This window comes from Aspergillus welwitschiae (genome assembly GCF_003344945.1).
Source record: "Aspergillus welwitschiae strain CBS 139.54b unplaced genomic scaffold BDQ94scaffold_17, whole genome shotgun sequence".
In the NCBI taxonomy this organism is placed as follows: Eukaryota; Fungi; Ascomycota; class Eurotiomycetes; order Eurotiales; family Aspergillaceae; genus Aspergillus; species Aspergillus welwitschiae.
This window is the reverse complement of record NW_020798711.1, coordinates 146,384-165,862: the sequence shown is the minus strand read 5'-3', so window position 1 is coordinate 165,862 and position 19,479 is coordinate 146,384. Positions and strand designations below refer to the sequence as shown.

Below are 19,479 nucleotides of genomic sequence, written 5' to 3'. Positions count from 1 at the left end.
GGTGAGTGTTGGTTGTTGGGCGGCGTGTCGTAAGGCTATCATTTTATTATGGGTGTATAGGCGCAAGGCTGAGGGGTTACTGTATGAGAATCAACTGCAGTATGGTGTAGGGTACTGATAGTTGGCTAGTAGACGTCTGCATTAGCTGGGCGCTTATCCTCAGCTTATCAAACCTCATGTGTCGTGTTTCATAAAGTGTGACTGAAACTGGCTGGCGCTAAGCAGATAGACACTTTCAATCAGAATAAGGCTGCAATCTAGACATTCACGGAGGGCTAGAAAATATGTGAGTAGTATTAATGATTTGCAACAGTCGGATTCTGGAAAAAAGAATCAAATCGCGATCTCGCTGGTGGTTAGCATGAATGAATGAATACGGATTCCATACTGCATGGTTAGTGCCGAAGACTCGACCGTCACTAAAGGGAGGTGGAAGTAACTATAAATAGGCGGTGCTCCCGTTTTTCAGTCTAATCTCATGAGGGGGTGACTAGTCGAAATTGACGGATATCATAACATGGACACGAACGAATTTGCTGAATACTTTAAAGAACTAACGTGCTGTCGGATCAGATGTCATTTCTTAAGTACAGTGTCTAGATATTTTTTATGTAACTTTATCTTTCGGAGGAACTCCAGCTTTGAGATTGATAAGGGTTCAGTCACAGTCGCTAACCTGAAGCGCCAAGCTTACTGTCATCCACAGCCATTAGCTTAGAACATAATATCGTGTTTTCCTGAGATATCTGCCCGCGAAGACTATCTACAAAGCTGGCGCCCCATCAAGCTTAAAATAGCCCGGTTGCAGGTTCTGGAACACCTGCAAGGGATCATATTTCTTTGAGACCGCCTGCAAGCGAGCCTGGTTGGCCGTGCCATAAGAGGGCACAACGGACTGGTACTGACTCGCGTAGTTCATGTACAAATAGCGACTGCCCAGACCACGAGCTTGCGCAGCCGAGAGCGCCTTTTGCGTGATCCTGCCCAAGACAGCCATCACGGCAGCGTCATCAGCTTCGTCGTCCCACATGAAAGCAAGGTTGATCAGCAGCAAGGGTCCATCCTCCGGATCGAGTCCTAGCGCGTTACCCCCATTCTTGGCCATGTGCTCCATAGTGTTGGTGCTGATAACTTGCCAGACAAGCGCGGGAACGATGCCGGTCACATTCTGAATGGGGACGAGTTCCTGCTTGAACATGTTGGTGATGTTGGTTGCAAGATCATAGTCGAGCTGGACGGTGCCTGTCCAATAGCTCTCGCGTAGTCCGTTGGGATTGGATTCCTTGAACAGAAGTGTGATATTGGACAGACTGCGGATGGCCATGGTGTCTTCGAGAACCCCCGAGCTGCTGAAGTTCGCGAAGATAGGGGGATTGGCAACCGGCTTTGCGTACTCCAAGTCCGCGACGAACAGGTAGAGACCCTCAGCGTAGGCTACCGACACAATCAGTGCCCCGTTGGGGTCCGAAGGCGAATTGAAACCAAAGTCAACCAGGGCATGTAGGATGTCAGATTGATACTCTTCTAGCCAGATGCGTGAGCCTCCCCACATGAGGCCCTGAGTGTGCGTGGTCAGATCGAAGCGGGTAACGATGCCAAAGTTATTGCCGCCACCACGCAAGGCCCAGTAAAGATCGGGATGTGTGTCAAGGTTGACATCAACAATGCTACCGTCGGCCAGAACGACCTAGACCAATCTCGTCAGATACTAGAGCAGTAATGATAAGCAATATAGATCGCTTTACCTCGTAGTTGGCAACATTGTCACAGGCCCAGCCGTGAAAACCGGAGAAGAAGGAGATACCTCCTGCAATGCTTCGTTAACTTACATTCTTGCCTGTGGTGATCTATCACTTACCTCCCAGCGTCAGGCCGCCCACGCCAATGTCGGACACACGGCCACCAATGACTGATAAGCCCATGGGGTCTAGCCAATCATAGACGTCCAACCAGCGGTTACCTGCACCAACAGACGCAATAGTAGAATTTCTGGACAAGGCAGTAGAGTTCAGCCCGACCAGATCTATCGTCAAGCCATCCTGGATGTTGGAGGCGCCGGCAAAGGCGGCATGACCGCCACTCTTGACAGCAAACGGACACAGCGTCAGCTCTGACAGCAGCAGGCCAACAGCAACCTCCACTGTACTGGCTGGCTGGAAAACGCAGGCTGGATCAACCTCCTCCTGCTGCTGCGACCAGAAACTGGCATCCCAGGTCGAGTAAGCCGTGGTTGAGCGTTGCAGCACGTGGCCGGGATAGAGCCGGGGAAGCGCGGAACACTGGTTGAATTAGTGAAATTGTCAATTTGGTGCTTATGCGTTAGCCCGACGACTAGACAGGGTTCGGGTGCCATCGTCCGGTTTTAGCACGCAGGAAGACGGGAAATAACTCACCAGCTCGGAGCAAAATCCCAACGACCGCGTGCTCAAAGACGAGTCCAGTAACACGCTGGAGTTGAAATACTCGTAGGCATCAACTCCGTAGGATGCCAATTTAGCGACAATGCGACTGGTAGTGTTGTCCAGCGCTGTCGCTCTAGCCAGAAGCGTAGCGATGAACAGCGCGCCGGCTCGCATGTTGCTTGGCAGGAACAGGATGGAGATAAGGATTAGAGCAGGAAGTCGTGGAGTTTCAGGAGGCGTTGACTTACTGCAGGGGGCTCATTCCTTTATAGGCCACCATGGTAGCTCCCCCAAAACAGGGCGCTATACCGCCGGCTTTTCTTTAGCGGCCGTCCGCCTCGCTTGATGGCGGATGACACCCAAATTAGTCTTATCCGTGAAATTGGCACTTGCTAATGCATCTCCGTTGCCCGTCGGATGCTTACCATCCGGGCTGTCGGCAGAATATGAAAAGGGATGTTTGCCGTCAAAGGACTTAGACATCGCTGGCGATCGCTCCGAATCAGTCCGGATGGAAAGAAATTATGTCTCAGCTAGCCAGGTGCAGGCCACCGGCTATACCATGATCGCCTTGTCGTCGGCGGTGGTCATTGCTCGGTTTAGTTTGATTTTCTGGAAATTACGGTCGCTGCAGGTCGAAGATGGTTGCATTTTGCTGTCGTGGGCCTGCTTCCTGGCCATGAGCATTGCGTACATTATCGTCACCCCGGTTGTGTACAAAATCGATGCCTATACCGATGGCAAGATCGGTCCTTGGGCGACCATGCTGTCCGATGCTCTTTTCATGATTAAGGTTTTCTTTGCGAATACAATGCTATTATGGGCGTCGCTGTGGTCCGTCAAGCTATCCTTTCTGTTCCTCTATCGCCGACTCCTCCAGGACCTGCCGGGTGAGATGAAGTGGTGGTATGCGGTACTATGTTTCTGCATCGTGGTGCGCCCATAGATCGAGCTATCGTGTGTGAGAACGTTAGCTGATAGCTGTTTGGACCTTTATTGGGGCAGTTATCTCCAACTTTACCTCATGTCAAAGTATGCATGCATGGTTCACCGTTGGTCAGTGCTCCTTCTCCCCTGCATGTGTGGGTACTGACCAGCTGCGAAGGGGAGTGCAGTACACACCGAGATGCTGTGGCAGAGATCGCCAGCTTGTATTATAGCTTTGCGGTCGATGCAATTAGCGATATAATGAGTGAGTTGCTCTTCCAGAGTTTCATCAAAATACAATGCTGAGTGAGCAAGTCATGGTGCTGCCGTTGCGGCTGGTGGTGTCGCTGCGTCTTCCGCTGGGCCAGAAGATCAGTGTCGGTGCCGTCTTTGCCTTGGGCACCATCTGCGTGATCATGGCCGTTGTGCGAGTCATCCAGATTGGCACTCGCGCCAACAACGACAGCACCCCAAGTAGTTCCTGGCTGGCATTCTGGGGTATGGTCGAAGCGGGGATAGGTATAGGCCCTCCTCTTTTTCTCTCTGCTATGCTAACCTCTCTTGCTAGCTGTCATTGTCGGCTGTCTTCCAGCTTTCGCGATCATCTACCGACGCACCAAGAACACCCATCGCTACCGAAGCAGCTATGTCGGCATGTCTTCGTCAGTTTACGTCCCACAGGACGACGTCCCTTTGTCGGAACTTGCTACACCTGGGGAGAATACTGGCACAGGAGACGCAGATTTAAAAGCATTCAACGCTACGCCGGAATTACCGATGGAACTGTCTAGTGAGGAGTGAGGTACTCTGGAATTGATATAGATGTTTATGTGGATACGAAAAAAAAGTTACGCTTTAACATTCAATGATCAACCCTTAAGCGTTCCATTGCATGCCTGAGCGGCTACTGATTATCAACTCTACGAAGGACCCCTGACAGCTAGTAAGCACTACTGTAACTAGCGTTGATAGCGACAACATCAATGACAATCCAGGCACAACACGACATAAATAGTCTCAACCCCTCATCAAGCATATCACTTACTCCTATCTCACCCATTTTCCCATCCACACCTCTACACCTATCTACGCACCAGCCTCACTACCATTATGTCCCCAATCCCCAGCTACTCCCGCCCCGGCCGCGGCCAACACTTCCAAGACGCCTACGGCTTCGCCGAAGCCTGCATAGCCGGAGACCGAATGGAAATAGCCGGCCAGAGTGAGCCCCCATCTCCTTTCCCTCCATTTCCCTCATCACCAACTAATCCAATCCCCCCCTCAACAATCTAGCCGGCATGTCCCCCACATCAACCGAAGTCCCACCCACCCTCGAAGAAGAAGTCGCGCAAGCATTCAACAACATCAACGAAGTCATCCTCTACACATTAGAAAAAGCCAAGCCCGATCTGCGCGCTAGCGTCAAGAGCGGCTGGGACCGCGTCGTGAAGATCCGCACGTACCATGTCCAGTTGCCCCAGACCCGAGAGAAGATTATCGGCCTGATGGTGGAGAATGTTAAAAAGTGGTGTCCCGATCATCAGCCTACTTGGACTATGTTGGGGATTGAGGCCTTGCCGTTTGAAGGGCAGAATTTGGAGATTGAGGTGGATGTTTTCTTGGGGTGAAATGCTTACTATTGAAGTATACGGCTTATGTGGGAGATATATGAAAATGTATAGCTTGTAAGAGAAGATTAGTTTCCTACCCATCTTCCCGTACGTCTGGTCAATCACCACATAGAATCACTCCCTCACGTTATTCATTATCCATCACCCGAAGTTCTCGCAAACATCCTAAAGCTAGTATTGGAGGGGATGTTTAAGCTGTTGTTGTTGTTGGTGCAGTGCTTGTGAGAGAATAGTAGAGGCATCTATACCCACATAGCTAACCGAGTTAGTCTGCCATAAATTAGCATTAGTAGCTCCTAGGCTTATCAGCTCCTACGCCCATGGCCCCGGCTGCTTACCCAAAGCAACTACATCAGTTCATTGAACGAGATACTATTCAAAGTACTAATCCGACCAGACTCCACCTATCCTAGCATCCGAGTCAGACTTGCTTTTCTAGTGAAAGACGCCATCACGTAGAATACAATATCCACGAGGAAAAGAAGTTAGACAAAAATAATTAACCGTAAATTGGAAGCATCAAAAGGAACCAGAACCAGGTCCGTAATTAAGGATTCCGCTTTCATATGTCAACAAACACGCACATCAATCCCCAGGCACGTAAGCCAATCATTAAAGGTGATCACATGGTGTATTCATGGATCGCAGAAGGGCCATTCTCGTTGTACTCCACCCGGCTCATGAATCCCTTGCTGACGCCTTGGTCGATTACGAAGACAACCTTTGATGCAACCTGTGCGCCGAGGAACACGGCCTCCTCCATGCCGTGGCCACCGCTTGGGGCACCAGGCCCACCCGTGGTAGCAGCGCCAGGGGCATTGGTGTTGCTTTGCTCCTTCCATTCGGGGAAATATTCCGGGGGTCTGAGTGTCTTGACCGATGTGGGGGTTTGAGAATGTCCCGTGGAGCGGTGATGCGACATGGCAGGGTCCATGGAGGGAGTGCCGGGCATGGGGTTGTTGGCATGAGTGGCTGCGACAAGCAGTGGATTCACACCGTGACCCGCAGGGTGATTCATCGGACCAGCCTGGCCGGAAGGTACCGGAGTGTTGGTTCCTCCGGTGGGAAGGGGAGTAGAGAAGTTGGAGGGAATTTCGGAGGTGAACATGGTGGCGGATGGGGAGAGAATGTACTTCTGTGTGATGGTGCCGAGCAGGGATTGTGTGAAGCCTATTTGTAGAAACATTAGTTCATGGCTTCAAGTTGAATCTGCCGGGTTACTTACCCTTGACTTTGCTGCCATTGCCGACTACGATAAGCGAATCCCAGAGTTCACTGCGCTTAGTCGCATCAGGCACCGCAAGGATGGTGTGGTGGATCTGAGTCGCAATATCCTCAAGCAGACCGCTGGTGAGACGGTCTCCAGAATTCTGCTTGGGAGTTGCGGCGAGGAAGCGTTCAACACCGACCTCGATCTCGCGAGACTGACGCATATAACGCCCGGGTCCATTTGGCGTATCCTTCTCAGGTTCTATCCTCACGTACTCCTCAAATTGGAACGAAGCCTTCTCTTTCTTGGAGTTGGGGAGACGTAGAGGCTTGCCGGATTGATCTGTCGCGCCCTTCTTGGTCGAGGCCTTTTCGGCCTTCTCTTTCTCCCGATTGGCGAGGAACTCACTCGTGTTGCCACTGACAATGGCTGCGACATCCAAAACTCCCTCATCTTCGTCTGCTTCGCCGTTGCCTTCACCACCGGTCTGGGTGCCTTCACCCGGACCGCGGGGGATGTTCTCATTTGGCGCATTGCCGTCCTTGGTCCCAGTGGATGCCGAAGCGGCTGGATTAGCGCCTTGTCTCGCGGTTGCAGCGGCACCAGGAAGGGGTGTGCCCGGGGGCAAAAGCTCAGTGATATTGCTGCGTTTCAACTGTTCGCACATCTCCCTTGTGAACCCCTTCGGGCCCAAAAGCTCCACAATTCTATCTGTCATGTAGTCACCACCGCAGCCTTCCAGCGCGATACCTCTTCCATGTTCGTTGACAAGGAAATCAGTGACAGCCGTGACGTTAACCTTTCCTTTGCCGACGTCGACCACCGTAGCCGTCGAGGTACCGTATCCGTAGCATACAGCGAGAGCGGAGTCCATAAGGCAGAAGGCAGGCGTCTTGAACTTCTCAAAGACAAACTGTGTGATGGTCTCCCGATCGCGGGCGGACCATGCCGGTTCGGAAATAAGCATGATCGGGGTGTGAAATGGCGGACTCAATGTGTTGTGAACGTGAGTCAGAAGAGCGAAGAAACAGGGCCAGTCGACAATGCGACCATTCTGAATTGGATAGACAGCGCCCTCATCGGAGGTCACGTCCTCTTCGTAGAAGATCTCGGTTGTCGTTCCCTGTTTCTCTTCTCCATTGGCATCCTGGCCCTCGGTCTTCTGTGCATCTTCGGGCTGTTCGGAGGGGTCATTCTCGGTCTTCACGGTTCCGTCTTGCTGTGCCGTCTCCGCATCTTTCATCTCCACGTCCTCCTTGGGCGCGTCAGTGCCATTGCCATTGCTGACGGGGACTTCCTGTCGTCGTTCGCGGATCTTGTACGGTTCGTATTCACCCTTCTTTTCGGCGGGAAACATGCGCGTAGGGAAGCGAAAGCGGGCAGGGGTGAATGACTCTGGGAGACCCAGTTGCGCCAGGGTCACTTGCGAGCCTGGCGCAATTATCTGGAGAGGAGGGGGTCAGTTTGGGTCCGCCAGGAGGGGGTAGATGAATGGTGAAGGCGATCGGAGATATCTGCACGTACCAAGATATGCTCATCTCTGAAGGGCGGCATCCTGGACAGTCGGACGGTGACGAGAGCTGGAACTGTCGCAGTAGCAACCTATTGCTCCGCGGTGTTTGCACCAGCGATCTTTGCGCGCTCGAGGTTGGGCGGATAGCCTAATCGGGATTAGTGCGCCGCGGTCGCGGCCCGTGCTTTGAGCGCGGTCTGAAATCTACTCGGACAATGTATCATTTCTATGATGATAATGTCAAGCTTGCTGTTGGAGTGGTACTCCAATACGTCTCAGTAGGATAATCTTTCAAAAGAACACTACCAAATGGTGTGGCGACACTGCCAAAGTCGAATGTGAATCGATTTTTGGCTTTGATGTTCCCAGGCCCCAAAACCCTCCGCTTTGCGTCGAGGCAACTTTATTTCCGTGCACATTCCACACCCTGCAACGAAATCTCCGTTTTTGTCAACATTAGCTATCTTATAGGTAGATTGGTAATCCCTAAATCATTTCATGAATTCGTCTGGAACAATTCTTGTCTTTCACTTTAATCGGAGGGCATGATATGGGATGTTCTATAGCAGGCATAGTGAAGAGACGATCAAAGAAAGTGGAAACATATAGGCAAAAGGCAGCAAGTGAATGTCAGACTACATTGTGTATGTGTCGCGCGAGCAATGGAGACAGTTAACCTCTCTTATCCACCACTTCCCCTATCGGCGTTCTCTGCATCTTCAATGTCAATCAGTTGCCAATTGTCAGTGGGCGAAATATGAAGGATAGACCTGGCGACCGACTTGGCGCATGAGCCCCGCGTGCGGCTGAAGCCAGCACATAATCCATTGCTCCCGACAGCCGGGTTAAACCACCGCGCCCACCCAGAGCAACCAGTACCCAACTATTCCTACACCCAAGACCTTAGTCACGTTCAATGTGCCGAGCAACGATGGGTGGGTTGCGGGAAAAGGCTTTGCGCAGGTTGCATCGTTTCCGACATAAAGAGCCTGCTGTCGACAATCAATCTACCGCACCGGACGGCAGTCGAAGTGAAACCGTTGAACCTGCAAAGGAATCCCCAAGGAGAAGAAGTGCATCCCTGGTATCGAGTAAGGGGTCGATCTGCAACTGGGATCCGCACCAAGAAGATGAGCTTCGGAGCCTTACAGGAACGAGAAGGCCACTGTCAACCATCGACGCCCGAGGTGAGGCCAGCAGTGTCAAGAGTGAAGAAAAAGTCTCCGATTCCAGCACGCCTGAATCCTCGAAAGAGCTATATGACGACGGTAAAAAACATCGAAATCTCTGGAAGGAAGCCTATGAGAGACTCCCTCCGACTAGACGAGATCGACTTCGAAAATTGGGCTACGAGCCGGGTTCGAAGACTTCGGAAGAAGGGGTTCTCTATATTCTGCTTAATGATCTCCAGAAGAAGCGGGTACTCTGCGAGAAGAAAGCCTGGAAATACAAGAATAAGTTTCTCGTGCGAGACTACGCTGCGAAATGCGCGACGTGGGTGAAGTTGATTGGAGATCTCGTCGTTCCGTTCGCACCTTCGCAAGCTGCAGGGCCATGGGGATTGATTAAAGTGGCTTTGGAGGTAGGTTTGTGCCCACTTTTCACAGCGTCTTCACAGCGTCTTCAAAAGAATATCGCTATAGTGCTTGGGCTTGAGGTTCCGTACAGAATATCTTTAAGCCCTCAGGGGCTTTCGATCCAATGGCCTTCAAGACATCCGAGCGGTTTCCTGACTGAGAACGCGTAGATCCCTGTAAAGTTTGCCGACGAAATGACTGCCTTGCTCGGGACGGTAGAGCGGGTTCTGCAGGCCACGTATCGTGGCAGAGAATATGAGTCCGCCTATGCGACCAGAAACAGTGCCATTGCCGACACTTTGAGCCAAGACCTGGTCAGTGTCTACCAAGTTGTTTTGGAATTGTTGAGCTACAGCATTGACATGTTGTCAAAATCGACTTGGGCTAGAGTCTTGGACACAATGTTTGACGAAAGCTCGGGGCTGTTCTCGGATTTGACAGCAAAGGAAGAAGAGCTCGCTAAGACTGCTCAGGCGTGCAGTGCAGCGACAGATAAGAAAATTTTAAAACATTTGCAGGATATTGGAGGGCACCTCCCCCGCATAGAGGCCCAGGTGGCAGACCAGTTAAAAAAGCTTGACTGGGAAGAGGCTATGAGAATATTAGACTGGATTTCATCAGTTAAATATGGATCTCATCATGATACTGTGAGCGGTAATCGAACCCCAGGGACTGGGGAGTGGCTGTTACAACACCACACATTCCGAGACTGGGAAGAAAGCAGCTCCTCGGCAGTATTATGGTTGCGAGGATCTCGTAAGTTTTGCTCTACGTTGCCGTTCTATTTATTACTCTCGCCTTGTTCCTTATTAGTCGTGAACTCGACACTGACAGCGCCAAGCGGGCGTGGGGAAAACCTACCTTACTTCCAAGGTTATCGATCATGTCCAACATACTCTGACAAGATGTCCAAACGACGAAGGCTTTGCGTACTTCTATTGCAACCGAACCGAGGACATCCGAACACGACCCCTTGCTGTAGCGCAGAGCTATGTGCGTCAGCTATCCTCATCCCTAAGCAAGAGGAGCTCGTCGTACATACAATCTAGGTTTAAATCCACCTACGAGGAGTTGAGTATGCGTGGTTCCGATCTTGACTTCGAACGCTGTAGGATATTACTGACAGATTCACTGAACCTCTACCCTCGGACCACATTGGTGCTGGACGCTTTTGACGAATGCGACCGTGCTTCACGTGGTAACCTTATTCAGCTATTTGAGGACTTGCTGTCTAGCAGTAGAAGGCCAGTGAAGCTATTTATTGCAAGCCGCCCTGATGGGGATGTTCAGCAGCAAGTTCGCTCACATCCAAACATTGAGGTTCTGGCGACGGATAACCACCAGGATATCCAGACCTACATTAGTCAAGAGATGGTAAAGATGAACAGAATGAACAGTGCCTTTGGCAAACTCCAGGAGGAAATCGAGTCAACGCTCTTAGAGAAATGCCAAGGAATGTAAGCAAATGCTTCCTTAAAGACCATAAACGTTGCTAATGGTGTTGTACTAGGTTTCAATGGACCTACCTACAATTGAAACAGCTCGGGGCGTGTACCACTCCTGAGGCTATACGGGAGTGTCTAGGAGCACTCCCTGAAAGTCTCGACGAGACGTATGATGGTCTCTATGAGGAAATAGAGAACAACCCTCCCCACGACCGAGATCTCGCGCTACGCGCTTTAAAGTGGGTTCTGGCCGCACGAGAACCACTTTCACGAGAAGATCTCCTTGAGGCCGTCCGCATCAATCCTGATCTTATGACGACGGAGTTGTGTACCCCAATCAGTGAGGACAACCTTTTATCATTGTGTCGCTATTTCCTGGTCATTGATTCGGAGCGGGACGTATGGAGAGTGTCGCATTTGTCGGTCGCAGAGTATTTTGAGCTTCGTCGGGGCTGGAATGCTGTAGTCACCAACCTTATGGTGGGAAAAGCGTGTTTGCTGTTTATGTTGAGCGACACTTGTTGGAATGAGATCATGTGCCAGTGGGCTGCCAGACCTTGGCTCTATGAGCCTGGAAAATCGGACTTCCTACGGCCATTACTCTACTATGTCACCTGCTACTGGCCAGAACATATTGCAATCTTGGAACATGCCGGCGCGTCGAAAGACGACTTGTCCTCTGTTACCGAGCTCCTGGAGAGATTTCTTGGTGATCCGCAGGATAGCAGCGCGCAATATCAGACATGGGCTCGGTGGCGAACCTTTGAACCTGCTAAATACTCCATTCTGGCCGTGTGTGAATACGGGTTCCACCAGGTGCTGGACCGATGGTGGAATATGGCCCAGCTGAATCATACATTCACTAATATCAGGGGTGAGACCTACATGATGATAGCTGCAAGAAAGGGTCATGTGCCGATCCTGCGGATTCTTCTAAAAAAAGGGGGCGCCGTGGGCGAACAAGGCGACAAAGGGCGCTCTTCGACACCGCTGATTGCAGCAGTTAACGGCAGAAATTTTGAGGCAGCAAATTTTCTGTTGAAGGAAGGTAATGCGGATGTCAATTTGGAGGTAGACGACATGTTTCCGCACATGTCATGCGCACTTGAGGTCGCTGTAAACAATCGACACCTCGATATGGTGCAGTTTTTGGCCTCTGAGGGCTGTACACATACAAACACACACCTGAGGTACAGTACTTGCGGTAGCCTCTTGGTGGTAGCAACGCTTAAGGGCTGGTTTCAGGGCATAAAAACCTTGGTGGAACAGGGCGGAGCGGATGTTAATCTCGTTCTACAGTATGGGAAGTACGGTAGCGCCTTGGAATGCGCTCTGACCCATCTTTACGACTGTCAAGCAATAGTGGAATATCTGGTGCACACCCAGAAGGCCGACGTAAACCTGGCCGTCCAGACCGGTGAATACGGGAGTGCATTGGCGGCGGCTGTTGAGAGAGGGGAATTACAATATGTTCTTTTTTTGATTGATATCGGTAAAGCCGACGTCAACATGCCACTACCGAATTTCCCTTACGGCAGTGCGTTGGCTAGAGCAGCATTTTTGGCTGGGGAAGCATTCAGAAAGCCTCTCTATCATGGCCGTATCTCTGGCTTGACAGAGATTGTCCGAATTCTGCTCGAAGAAGGAGCCTTGGTTGTCCTCGATATTGGAAAGGGAGAAATTGTGGATGCTATTGAGGCTTGCAATGGGCGCCCTAGACTCAGTCCGAAGTGGATGTTGACAAATGATGAGGATCCAAACGAGAATAACGGGGGTAAAGATGATACTACAAGTGATGCAGATAATGCGAATGATGAGATTGATGCAAACACTGCAGATGATGAAGAGGGCACACTCGATGCACCTGGTGTACTTGATGGCGATGATGCGGACAATGAGCGTGTCAGGAAAGCCAAGTTGCTCGTCAAGGCCATGCTTGCTGATCTACACAAGGAAATGTGGCAGCAGTATAAAAGTGGTGCTCTTGGTATAGAAGAAGCGAAATATGTGGATGCTAAGTACGGTCAAACAAAACCTTAGAGAACCCTTAGCAAGCGACTAACTTCTGAATTATCACTAATGCATTGTATAAGGTCGTCTACTAGGTCCGGAAATAGTGCTTTTCTTTTTAAGATACAACGATTGCGTAGTTGGATGTCAACTTAGATAGGCGAGAGTGTATTCAGTGAGAGTAAAGCAGCCACTTCAACTCCCCAATAACCAAGAGACCTCCAAGAACACCCAGCGCGACTTCAAGAGCAAGCGCCTTGAGAAAAACCTTAAAATATCGAACTCGAGCAGACCATTCAAACGTCGTCCACGCCTCCATGATACCCAGAGTCTCGGCCCCACCCTCCGATATCACCTTACCACCAAACCGCCGATCAAACGGCACAATCGGATCAAGTCCCTCAGGCAACATCGAAGCAGCCACACGAGTGAATATCGCCTTAATAGGAACAGTAACCAATAAAAAGAACATCATCAGGAGAACAACGCCAATCCCTCCCTCTGCACTTCCACCACTCGACCCCTTCCCATGCTCACCACCAAGAATGACCCAAATAACCCTCCCAACAACCCTAGAGGAAGCCAGGTTCAGCGAATAAGTCACAGACATGACAACATTATGCAGAACAGCAACAGGAGCGATTCTTCTCCAATGCTGATAGCCCAGCATTCGTCGATAGCTGACGATAGGGGATTTATCAGCAATGACTACATGAACCCATGCCATTTGCCATGTAGCAAGGAACATTCTGCCGATAAAGACGGTCATGAAAGAGACGAGGCCCATGTGGATGGGAACAGGGATAAATGTTGGGATTAAGAGGGCTAAGCCTGCATCTAGCCAGATGAAGGCGAGATACATTCGGAATCCGCGGAAGGTTGAGAAGATACCGCCGCCGCCGAGGGTGAGGAGGTGGTTGATTGCTGTGCGGAGGTCGCTGGTTATTGGCTTGGGAGTTGTGGTGGTGGTGAGTCCGGGGTCATCGGGGTTGGTAGTTTCGTTGTCGAGGTGGATGTAGGGAGTTGAGTTGGAGTTGGGGTCTTCGATTGCGGCTAGGGTTGCGATGACTTCCGCCCCGGTGTAGGCGACCTGTTCTCTTTGATGAGTATAGTACTTGTTTTCTTCTGATATCACTATGGACTCACCCAGGTTGTTGCAAGAGCGAAAGCAAGAACAGTGAAGAAGACGAGAAAGATGCCTATCCATTCTTTAAGGAGAGGCTGTTGGCTGGTCTGAAGCCTAGCCGATATGACTTCGGTGCCTCGGCGTATGAGAGCAGCGCTTATATATGACATGTTTTTGGCTGAGATACATTAAGATTGTATGTTAAAAGTAGGCGAAAACGGGGGAATCATTGATTTTATATAAATCGCCACTCTAAGTCCAGGCTATAATGTCTTAGATTTGAACCATAAAAGTGCAGGGATCTCACCTGATTCTGCTTCGCCAAGGCCGTAGTGCGGGACATTTATGATAAGCGAGCATTTTTTCTCACTTGTTGTGATCTTGGATTCTGTTAGAAAGAAGCTCCTAGCAAGGCTCGAGGCCATAGGGCACACAGTCTCAAAATGGAAGAGGACAAGACACTCCAGGTGCCACGCAGTGGTAGTATGAAGTTAGTATAAAGATCGATGTCAGTGCGCTGGTCCCACTCCCACCCGATGGAGCATTTTGCTTGATCTATGCTGCAACAGCGCGCAGAAGTAGATTCTGCTTCAAATTTTCAAGTGGAGAATATTTTCTCGGTATATTAACAACTCGCTGATACAGCTTTATCAAACACAATCAATTTTGCCAACGCAAACCACATAGCAACACTACACGCATTTCCCTCAAGATAAGCCCTGATCAAGGATAAACCGTCTCATACCCATCATCACTCCCATCATCAGTCTCATACCAAGTGATGTTATCAAAGTAGAGCGTCCTAGTCGCATTAGTGTATGCGTCGACATCTAAGAGTAAATTGAAAAGTCAGCAAGTGTAACCACAACCCTAAATCATCAGATCAACCAAACTCACCGAAGCAATACTCCCCATTCTTAAAATACCACCCGGTGGTCAACGTATCATTATCATCCCAAGTCCCAAATCCCACATCAATATCCTCCACACTATACACCTGCTCCCCGTCCCACCAAACCTCATAAGCCCCATCACTTTCCTCCGACACGCGCATATGCACCACGACACTATGCCAAACATCTCTCTCAATATCATCCACAAGAGTCGCCGTCGTACCAGTAGAACAAGCCGCGCGGTGCGTAGTCTGCAGAGTATTATTCACGATCTCGACGGTGCCACACCACGAGGAGCACCCGCCGGGGCAGAACTGCTGCGCAATGATGGCGCTCTTGTCCGTCGGGTACGTGTCCGACGGCACATAGATAGAAAAGCCCTGCCAGCCTTCCTTGGTCATTTGGCGCACGTTGGTGCTGGTGCCGTCCTCAAAGACGCAGATCTCGGCGCCTTTGCGATCGCGGGTGCCGTCGTAGTAGGACTCGTCGAAGTAGACGGTCAGGTTGCCGCCGGTGGCGGTGGAGTAGGATGGAGATTCTACATTGCAAGCGGAGAAGGGGGATAGGGAAGAGGTGAAGTTGCTGTGGTAGATGGTGCCTGCATGGGCGAGGTTGTGAAAGAGAGGGAGGAAGAGTAGCGAGAGAATGGACATCATGATGGATATGAGGTATGATGCTGCTCTGGATGCGGAACCATGAGGTGGAGGAAATGGTGGTACAAGCTACTATATATATTTACTACCCCTGAATCAATTGAGTTTGATATCTATATTAAAGGACATTGTTTTGTGCTTGTTCTTCAGGGGCATCGGCAAATGAAGCAGCCGTCCTTACCAGATCCACCTTCTTCCCGTCTTCTCGGAAAGAATGCGCATGCCGATTGCACACCGGTGCTTTGTCCGGCTGTTCCCCGCATGAATATTAAACGTTTCTTAGCTTGGTTAGAGAATCGGACCCTGTCCGGCACTTAGCCCGAGGTCTAATTCAATCTTGAAAACACGAGATGGTAGTAATATGAACGACATGCCACCATTAAGACTCAACATTTACTGCCACCAAGCATTCCGATCATGCAGATTCTAAAATTATGCCTTGCGGTAGCCACCGCTGTTCACGTCCACGGGTTGATTCAAGATGTACCCAGTCTAAACGGTACGAGTTAGACATTGAGCTCTAACATCCACACTAACATGCTTATTTACTCTAGGGCCGGTAATGATGGTCCCCGACACGCCCGGGTCAAAGAATAGAACGAATCAATTCCAGCATCCAGGACTCTGGCATAGCCACTCTCAGCTCGAGCTTATGCGAAACAATGTTCTCAAAGGCGTCGAGCCCTGGGCATCTGCATACACCCGTTTTGCCAAGGATCCCTACTCCGAAGCCTCTTATGAAATGCAGGGCCCGTATCCTGTGATTAGTCGTGGGCAGATAAGCAACTATACCAGTTTTCATGACGACTCCCGCGCTGCATACCAGAATGCTATAATGTGTAAGTCTCTAATCAAGTTCCAGAGACCATTGCAGGATTAATACATTAGGAAAACATAGGGTACATAACTCGCAACGAAAGCCACTGGAACCGCTCAACCACGATCCTCGACGCCTGGGGCTCCAACCTCGAGAACATCATCGGCACAGACCGATCCCTTCTAATCGGCATCGAAGGCTCCATTTTCGCCAACGCAGCCGAGATCATGCGCTGGGAAGGCGGTTGGGTAGAAGAAGGCGCAACATACAAAGGCGGCTCCGGCCTGAGCGTCCAGCTTTATTGGCTGTTCGCTCGACAGAGCATCATCATCGGACAAGCAAACTACGGCATGGCTAGTATTATGGGTCTGCTCAATTTTGCCGTCTACCTTGACGATGTGGCTCTGTACAATTATGCTCTGTATGCGTATAAGTATGATCGCTGTGCCGGTTTTCCCTACAATTATCTGGCTTCCACGGGCCAGAACTCCGAAGCGGGTCGCGATCAGACGCATGTGCAGGATGCATTGCAGTGGACGGCACTTGCTGCGAGGGTCGTGGCTAATCAAGAATATGATTTATTTGCTTTGGAAAATAATCTTATTTTCACCCCGGCGGAGTATGCGGGTAAGTACCTCATGAATCAGACGGTGCCTTATGACGCGAGCTTTTATCGGTGCGAGGTGGTTTTGGTGGATGGTCCTTGGGCGAATATTTCAGCGATCAATCGGTATATTGGGTATCAGAATGGGAAGACGAACCCGGCTGCTTGGGGGTTGATTTATTATGAGGCTTTGGAGAGAGGGATTGATGTTCCTTGGACTTCGCGCGTGAAAGATGTCTATGATGCATCTGTGAAGAGTCAGACCTCGCCGGTTGATCCGCTCAGTTGGGCGGACTTGCTTTTTGCGGTTGCAGACGAATAGAAGCTTTGATCAATGTATCAGCTTCAAATGTATACAATTAGTGCAATGAAAAATATGTAGTTACTAAATGGCATAGCTCTGTTCCGGAGAAGCTCTATGTAGTAGTATTTGAACGTGCCTAAGATAGCTTCTTCAATATAATGATGTATTTAACATATTCAGCTTCCTTATTCAGGTCCGGGGTAGTATATGTGGACTCGAGGGGCGTGGATATACATTTTTGAAAAAATTGAGACGCATCCAGTACTAACTAGCTACTTGAAGACTATGCAACCCTACACCCCAATGCGAAAAGCAGACTAATATACATACCGAAAATTCGGATTCTCCCGATCCGTCAAATCCTGAAACGCCAACTCATGCGAGACATCACTGCTTTCGCCCTCCTTGGCCTTATTCCGCCTCGTCAAAATCACCCTCGTCAAAACCGTCAGCGCAATGAAGACAGCATAGATCACAATATGCGCCAGAAAGCCATGCAAGTATCGCGGGGCGTCAGAATTCTGAAAGATCTGCGGCGCGATGAGGTTTCCCACGGCCCATCCCACGAAAAGGAAGGTCATTGTTAGGCTCTTCTTAGTCTGACCGGCTGTGTTGCGGGTGATCAAGGAGATGATCATGTTGCCCTCGGCGAGGAAGAACTGCGTGCAGTAGAAGGCGATGAGCATGCCGCCGGCGTTGGATGATGTGGGTGTTACGACCAGGATAACGATGGTTCCGACGATGGCTGGAATTGTCCAGAGCTGGGATCTGTTTAGCCTTGGGTGGCTGAATGAAGGGATTGGAACTCACGATCATGATTAAACACGTCTGTTGGAAGCGTTGCGAGCACCATGCTGATCCAACCATTACGATGATTGTCCACGAGCCTTGAGCAATGTTCAAAAGCTCGGTTTGAAGCAGAGAGAAGCCGAATTGCTCGATGATTAGGTTGGAGAAGACGCCCAGACCACCGATAACTAGGTTGGCCACGAGAATGAGCATCACGCAGCACCAGACAATAGGATCCTGGATCGTTTCGATGACTTGATATCGCTTGAATTGTCGGTTCTCGATTCCCGTCTCGTTATGCCGTACGCGCTCTACCATCAGTTTCTTGTCTTCTTCGCTGTAGCACTTGGCTGAGAGAGGGCTATCAGGTAGGAAGAAGCCAATAAAGAATGACCACACGCATGTCGCGCATCCAAGAGCGAGGAAAAGCAGTTGCCAGTTCTTTATCACTCCGCCTACGTACTGTGAAGTGCCGAAGGCGAGAAGACCACCAATCTTTTGGGAGTAATTAGTCCAACTGCATCTATAAGAGAGGAGCGAGAGGTAAACATACCATCAGTTGCACTCCCGTCATACAGTACCATATCGAGTTCAACACCGACTGCTCTTCCCGCTTATACCACATGGCTGTTCTGGAACTAGAGTTAGCAAGGTCTTTCTGTATTAGCAACTGGAAAGACACGCACATGAGCATCATTGCTGGTTGAATACAGCTCTCGAAGAACCCCAACAGAAACCGGACTGCCATGAGAGATCCAAAGCGCGTAGATGCAGCCGAGCAGGCCACAATCGCACCCCAGATAAATACATTGACAGAGAGCATTTTGGCAACCGGAAACTTCTGCAGCAGCAGGTTTTGGGGATACTCTCCCACGAGGATCCCGATGTACAGAATCGTACCCAGTAACGAATACTGAACCGAGTCAAATTAGTTTAGCCAAACGCTATGTATTATTAAAGACTGGTGTACAACCTCTTGTCCGACCAGATGTGCATCGTCCTTGATGCCCATAATAGAGGCATAATTCAGAATGCCCTTGTCAAGCGACTGAAAGAAATAAGTCACAATTTGGATGACCAAGATACGACGAGTGATCATCCAAAACAGTCGTTTATCAGTTGCCTCGTCAATTTCAATGCCTGGGTCTGCCGCATAGGGGTCTTTTTTCTCAGTTGATTCGAGATGATCGGACGTTGTTGCGTCCATATCGGAGATTTTGGATGCCATTGTGAATTTGGAGACGCAGCGGACTTGTGGGTCAGGAAGACAGAATTGAGCTGTAGATAAGATATCAAGGTTTGGATTTGTATTCCCCAGATTCAGGGTGATGAAGAGCCCCGATGGTGGGGAAGTCTTAGCTGTAACGAGTGTCTTCTAGGCTCGTCGGAGGGACTCCGGGAGATAGCCCGAAATGCCTGTCCAGTGCATTTTAGCAGAGAGTTCTCGCGCGGGGGAATTCCCGGACCCCCTTCCGAGGGCTAATGCATACAGCCTCAAATGGAGCAGGAGATCTTGTAGATGGACGGTCTTGAACATACTTCCCAATTTTGTATTCCGTATCTCATTCAGCTTATCTC

General features: G+C 50.1%; 8 protein-coding genes across 8 annotated transcripts; 4 read left to right on the top strand and 4 right to left on the bottom strand.

The window, feature by feature from the left end:
- Positions 1–493: 493 nt before the first annotated feature.
- On the bottom strand, positions 494–2,611 carry BDQ94DRAFT_144159 (FAD-binding domain-containing protein). Its single transcript, XM_026766402.1, has 4 exons — positions 2,394–2,611; positions 1,859–2,279; positions 1,746–1,807; positions 494–1,687 (listed from the first exon to the last, which is right to left on the bottom strand). The coding sequence occupies exons 1-4, from the start codon at positions 2,574–2,576 to the stop codon at positions 764–766; spliced, it is 1,590 nt and encodes a 529-aa protein (XP_026625942.1). The 5' UTR covers positions 2,577–2,611; the 3' UTR covers positions 494–763.
- A 302-nt stretch (positions 2,612–2,913) lies between these two features.
- BDQ94DRAFT_170619 (uncharacterized protein) lies at positions 2,914–4,130 on the top strand (the record flags this gene model as incomplete). Its single annotated transcript, XM_026771535.1, has 4 exons — positions 2,914–3,292; positions 3,508–3,594; positions 3,645–3,848; positions 3,898–4,130. The coding sequence occupies 4 exons, from the start codon at positions 2,914–2,916 to the stop codon at positions 4,128–4,130; spliced, it is 903 nt and encodes a 300-aa protein (XP_026625941.1).
- Positions 4,131–4,412: 282 nt separating this feature from the next.
- Positions 4,413–5,282, top strand: BDQ94DRAFT_144157 (RidA family protein). Its single transcript, XM_026766401.1, has 2 exons — positions 4,413–4,551; positions 4,623–5,282. The coding sequence occupies exons 1-2, from the start codon at positions 4,440–4,442 to the stop codon at positions 4,955–4,957; spliced, it is 447 nt and encodes a 148-aa protein (XP_026625940.1). The 5' UTR covers positions 4,413–4,439; the 3' UTR covers positions 4,958–5,282.
- A 14-nt stretch (positions 5,283–5,296) lies between these two features.
- BDQ94DRAFT_35680 (putative chromatin remodeling complex subunit (Arp9)) lies at positions 5,297–7,776 on the bottom strand. Its single transcript, XM_026775570.1, has 3 exons — positions 7,695–7,776; positions 6,186–7,614; positions 5,297–6,130 (listed from the first exon to the last, which is right to left on the bottom strand). The coding sequence occupies exons 1-3, from the start codon at positions 7,722–7,724 to the stop codon at positions 5,583–5,585; spliced, it is 2,007 nt and encodes a 668-aa protein (XP_026625939.1). The 5' UTR covers positions 7,725–7,776; the 3' UTR covers positions 5,297–5,582.
- Positions 7,777–8,614: 838 nt separating this feature from the next.
- BDQ94DRAFT_178940 (uncharacterized protein) lies at positions 8,615–12,802 on the top strand (the record flags this gene model as incomplete). Its single annotated transcript, XM_026773250.1, has 4 exons — positions 8,615–9,265; positions 9,431–10,016; positions 10,102–10,717; positions 10,771–12,802. 4 exons carry the CDS (start codon positions 8,615–8,617, stop codon positions 12,743–12,745), a joined length of 3,828 nt encoding a protein of 1,275 aa, XP_026625938.1. The 3' UTR covers positions 12,746–12,802.
- Positions 12,803–12,887: 85 nt separating this feature from the next.
- On the bottom strand, positions 12,888–15,390 carry BDQ94DRAFT_159663 (polysaccharide lyase-domain-containing protein; the record flags this gene model as incomplete). The annotated part of the gene is made up of 3 exons (XM_026769102.1): positions 12,888–13,805; positions 14,577–14,671; positions 14,739–15,390. 3 exons carry the CDS (start codon positions 15,388–15,390, stop codon positions 12,888–12,890), a joined length of 1,665 nt encoding a protein of 554 aa, XP_026625937.1.
- Positions 15,391–15,804: 414 nt separating this feature from the next.
- Positions 15,805–17,130, top strand: BDQ94DRAFT_170613 (uncharacterized protein; the record flags this gene model as incomplete). Its single annotated transcript, XM_026771534.1, has 3 exons — positions 15,805–15,886; positions 15,942–16,226; positions 16,286–17,130. 3 exons carry the CDS (start codon positions 15,805–15,807, stop codon positions 17,128–17,130), a joined length of 1,212 nt encoding a protein of 403 aa, XP_026625936.1.
- Positions 17,131–17,429: 299 nt separating this feature from the next.
- BDQ94DRAFT_170612 (putative MFS transporter) lies at positions 17,430–19,129 on the bottom strand (the record flags this gene model as incomplete). The annotated part of the gene is made up of 5 exons (XM_026771533.1): positions 17,430–17,873; positions 17,923–18,396; positions 18,455–18,533; positions 18,588–18,814; positions 18,872–19,129. The coding sequence occupies 5 exons, from the start codon at positions 19,127–19,129 to the stop codon at positions 17,430–17,432; spliced, it is 1,482 nt and encodes a 493-aa protein (XP_026625935.1).
- Positions 19,130–19,479: the final 350 nt, after the last annotated feature.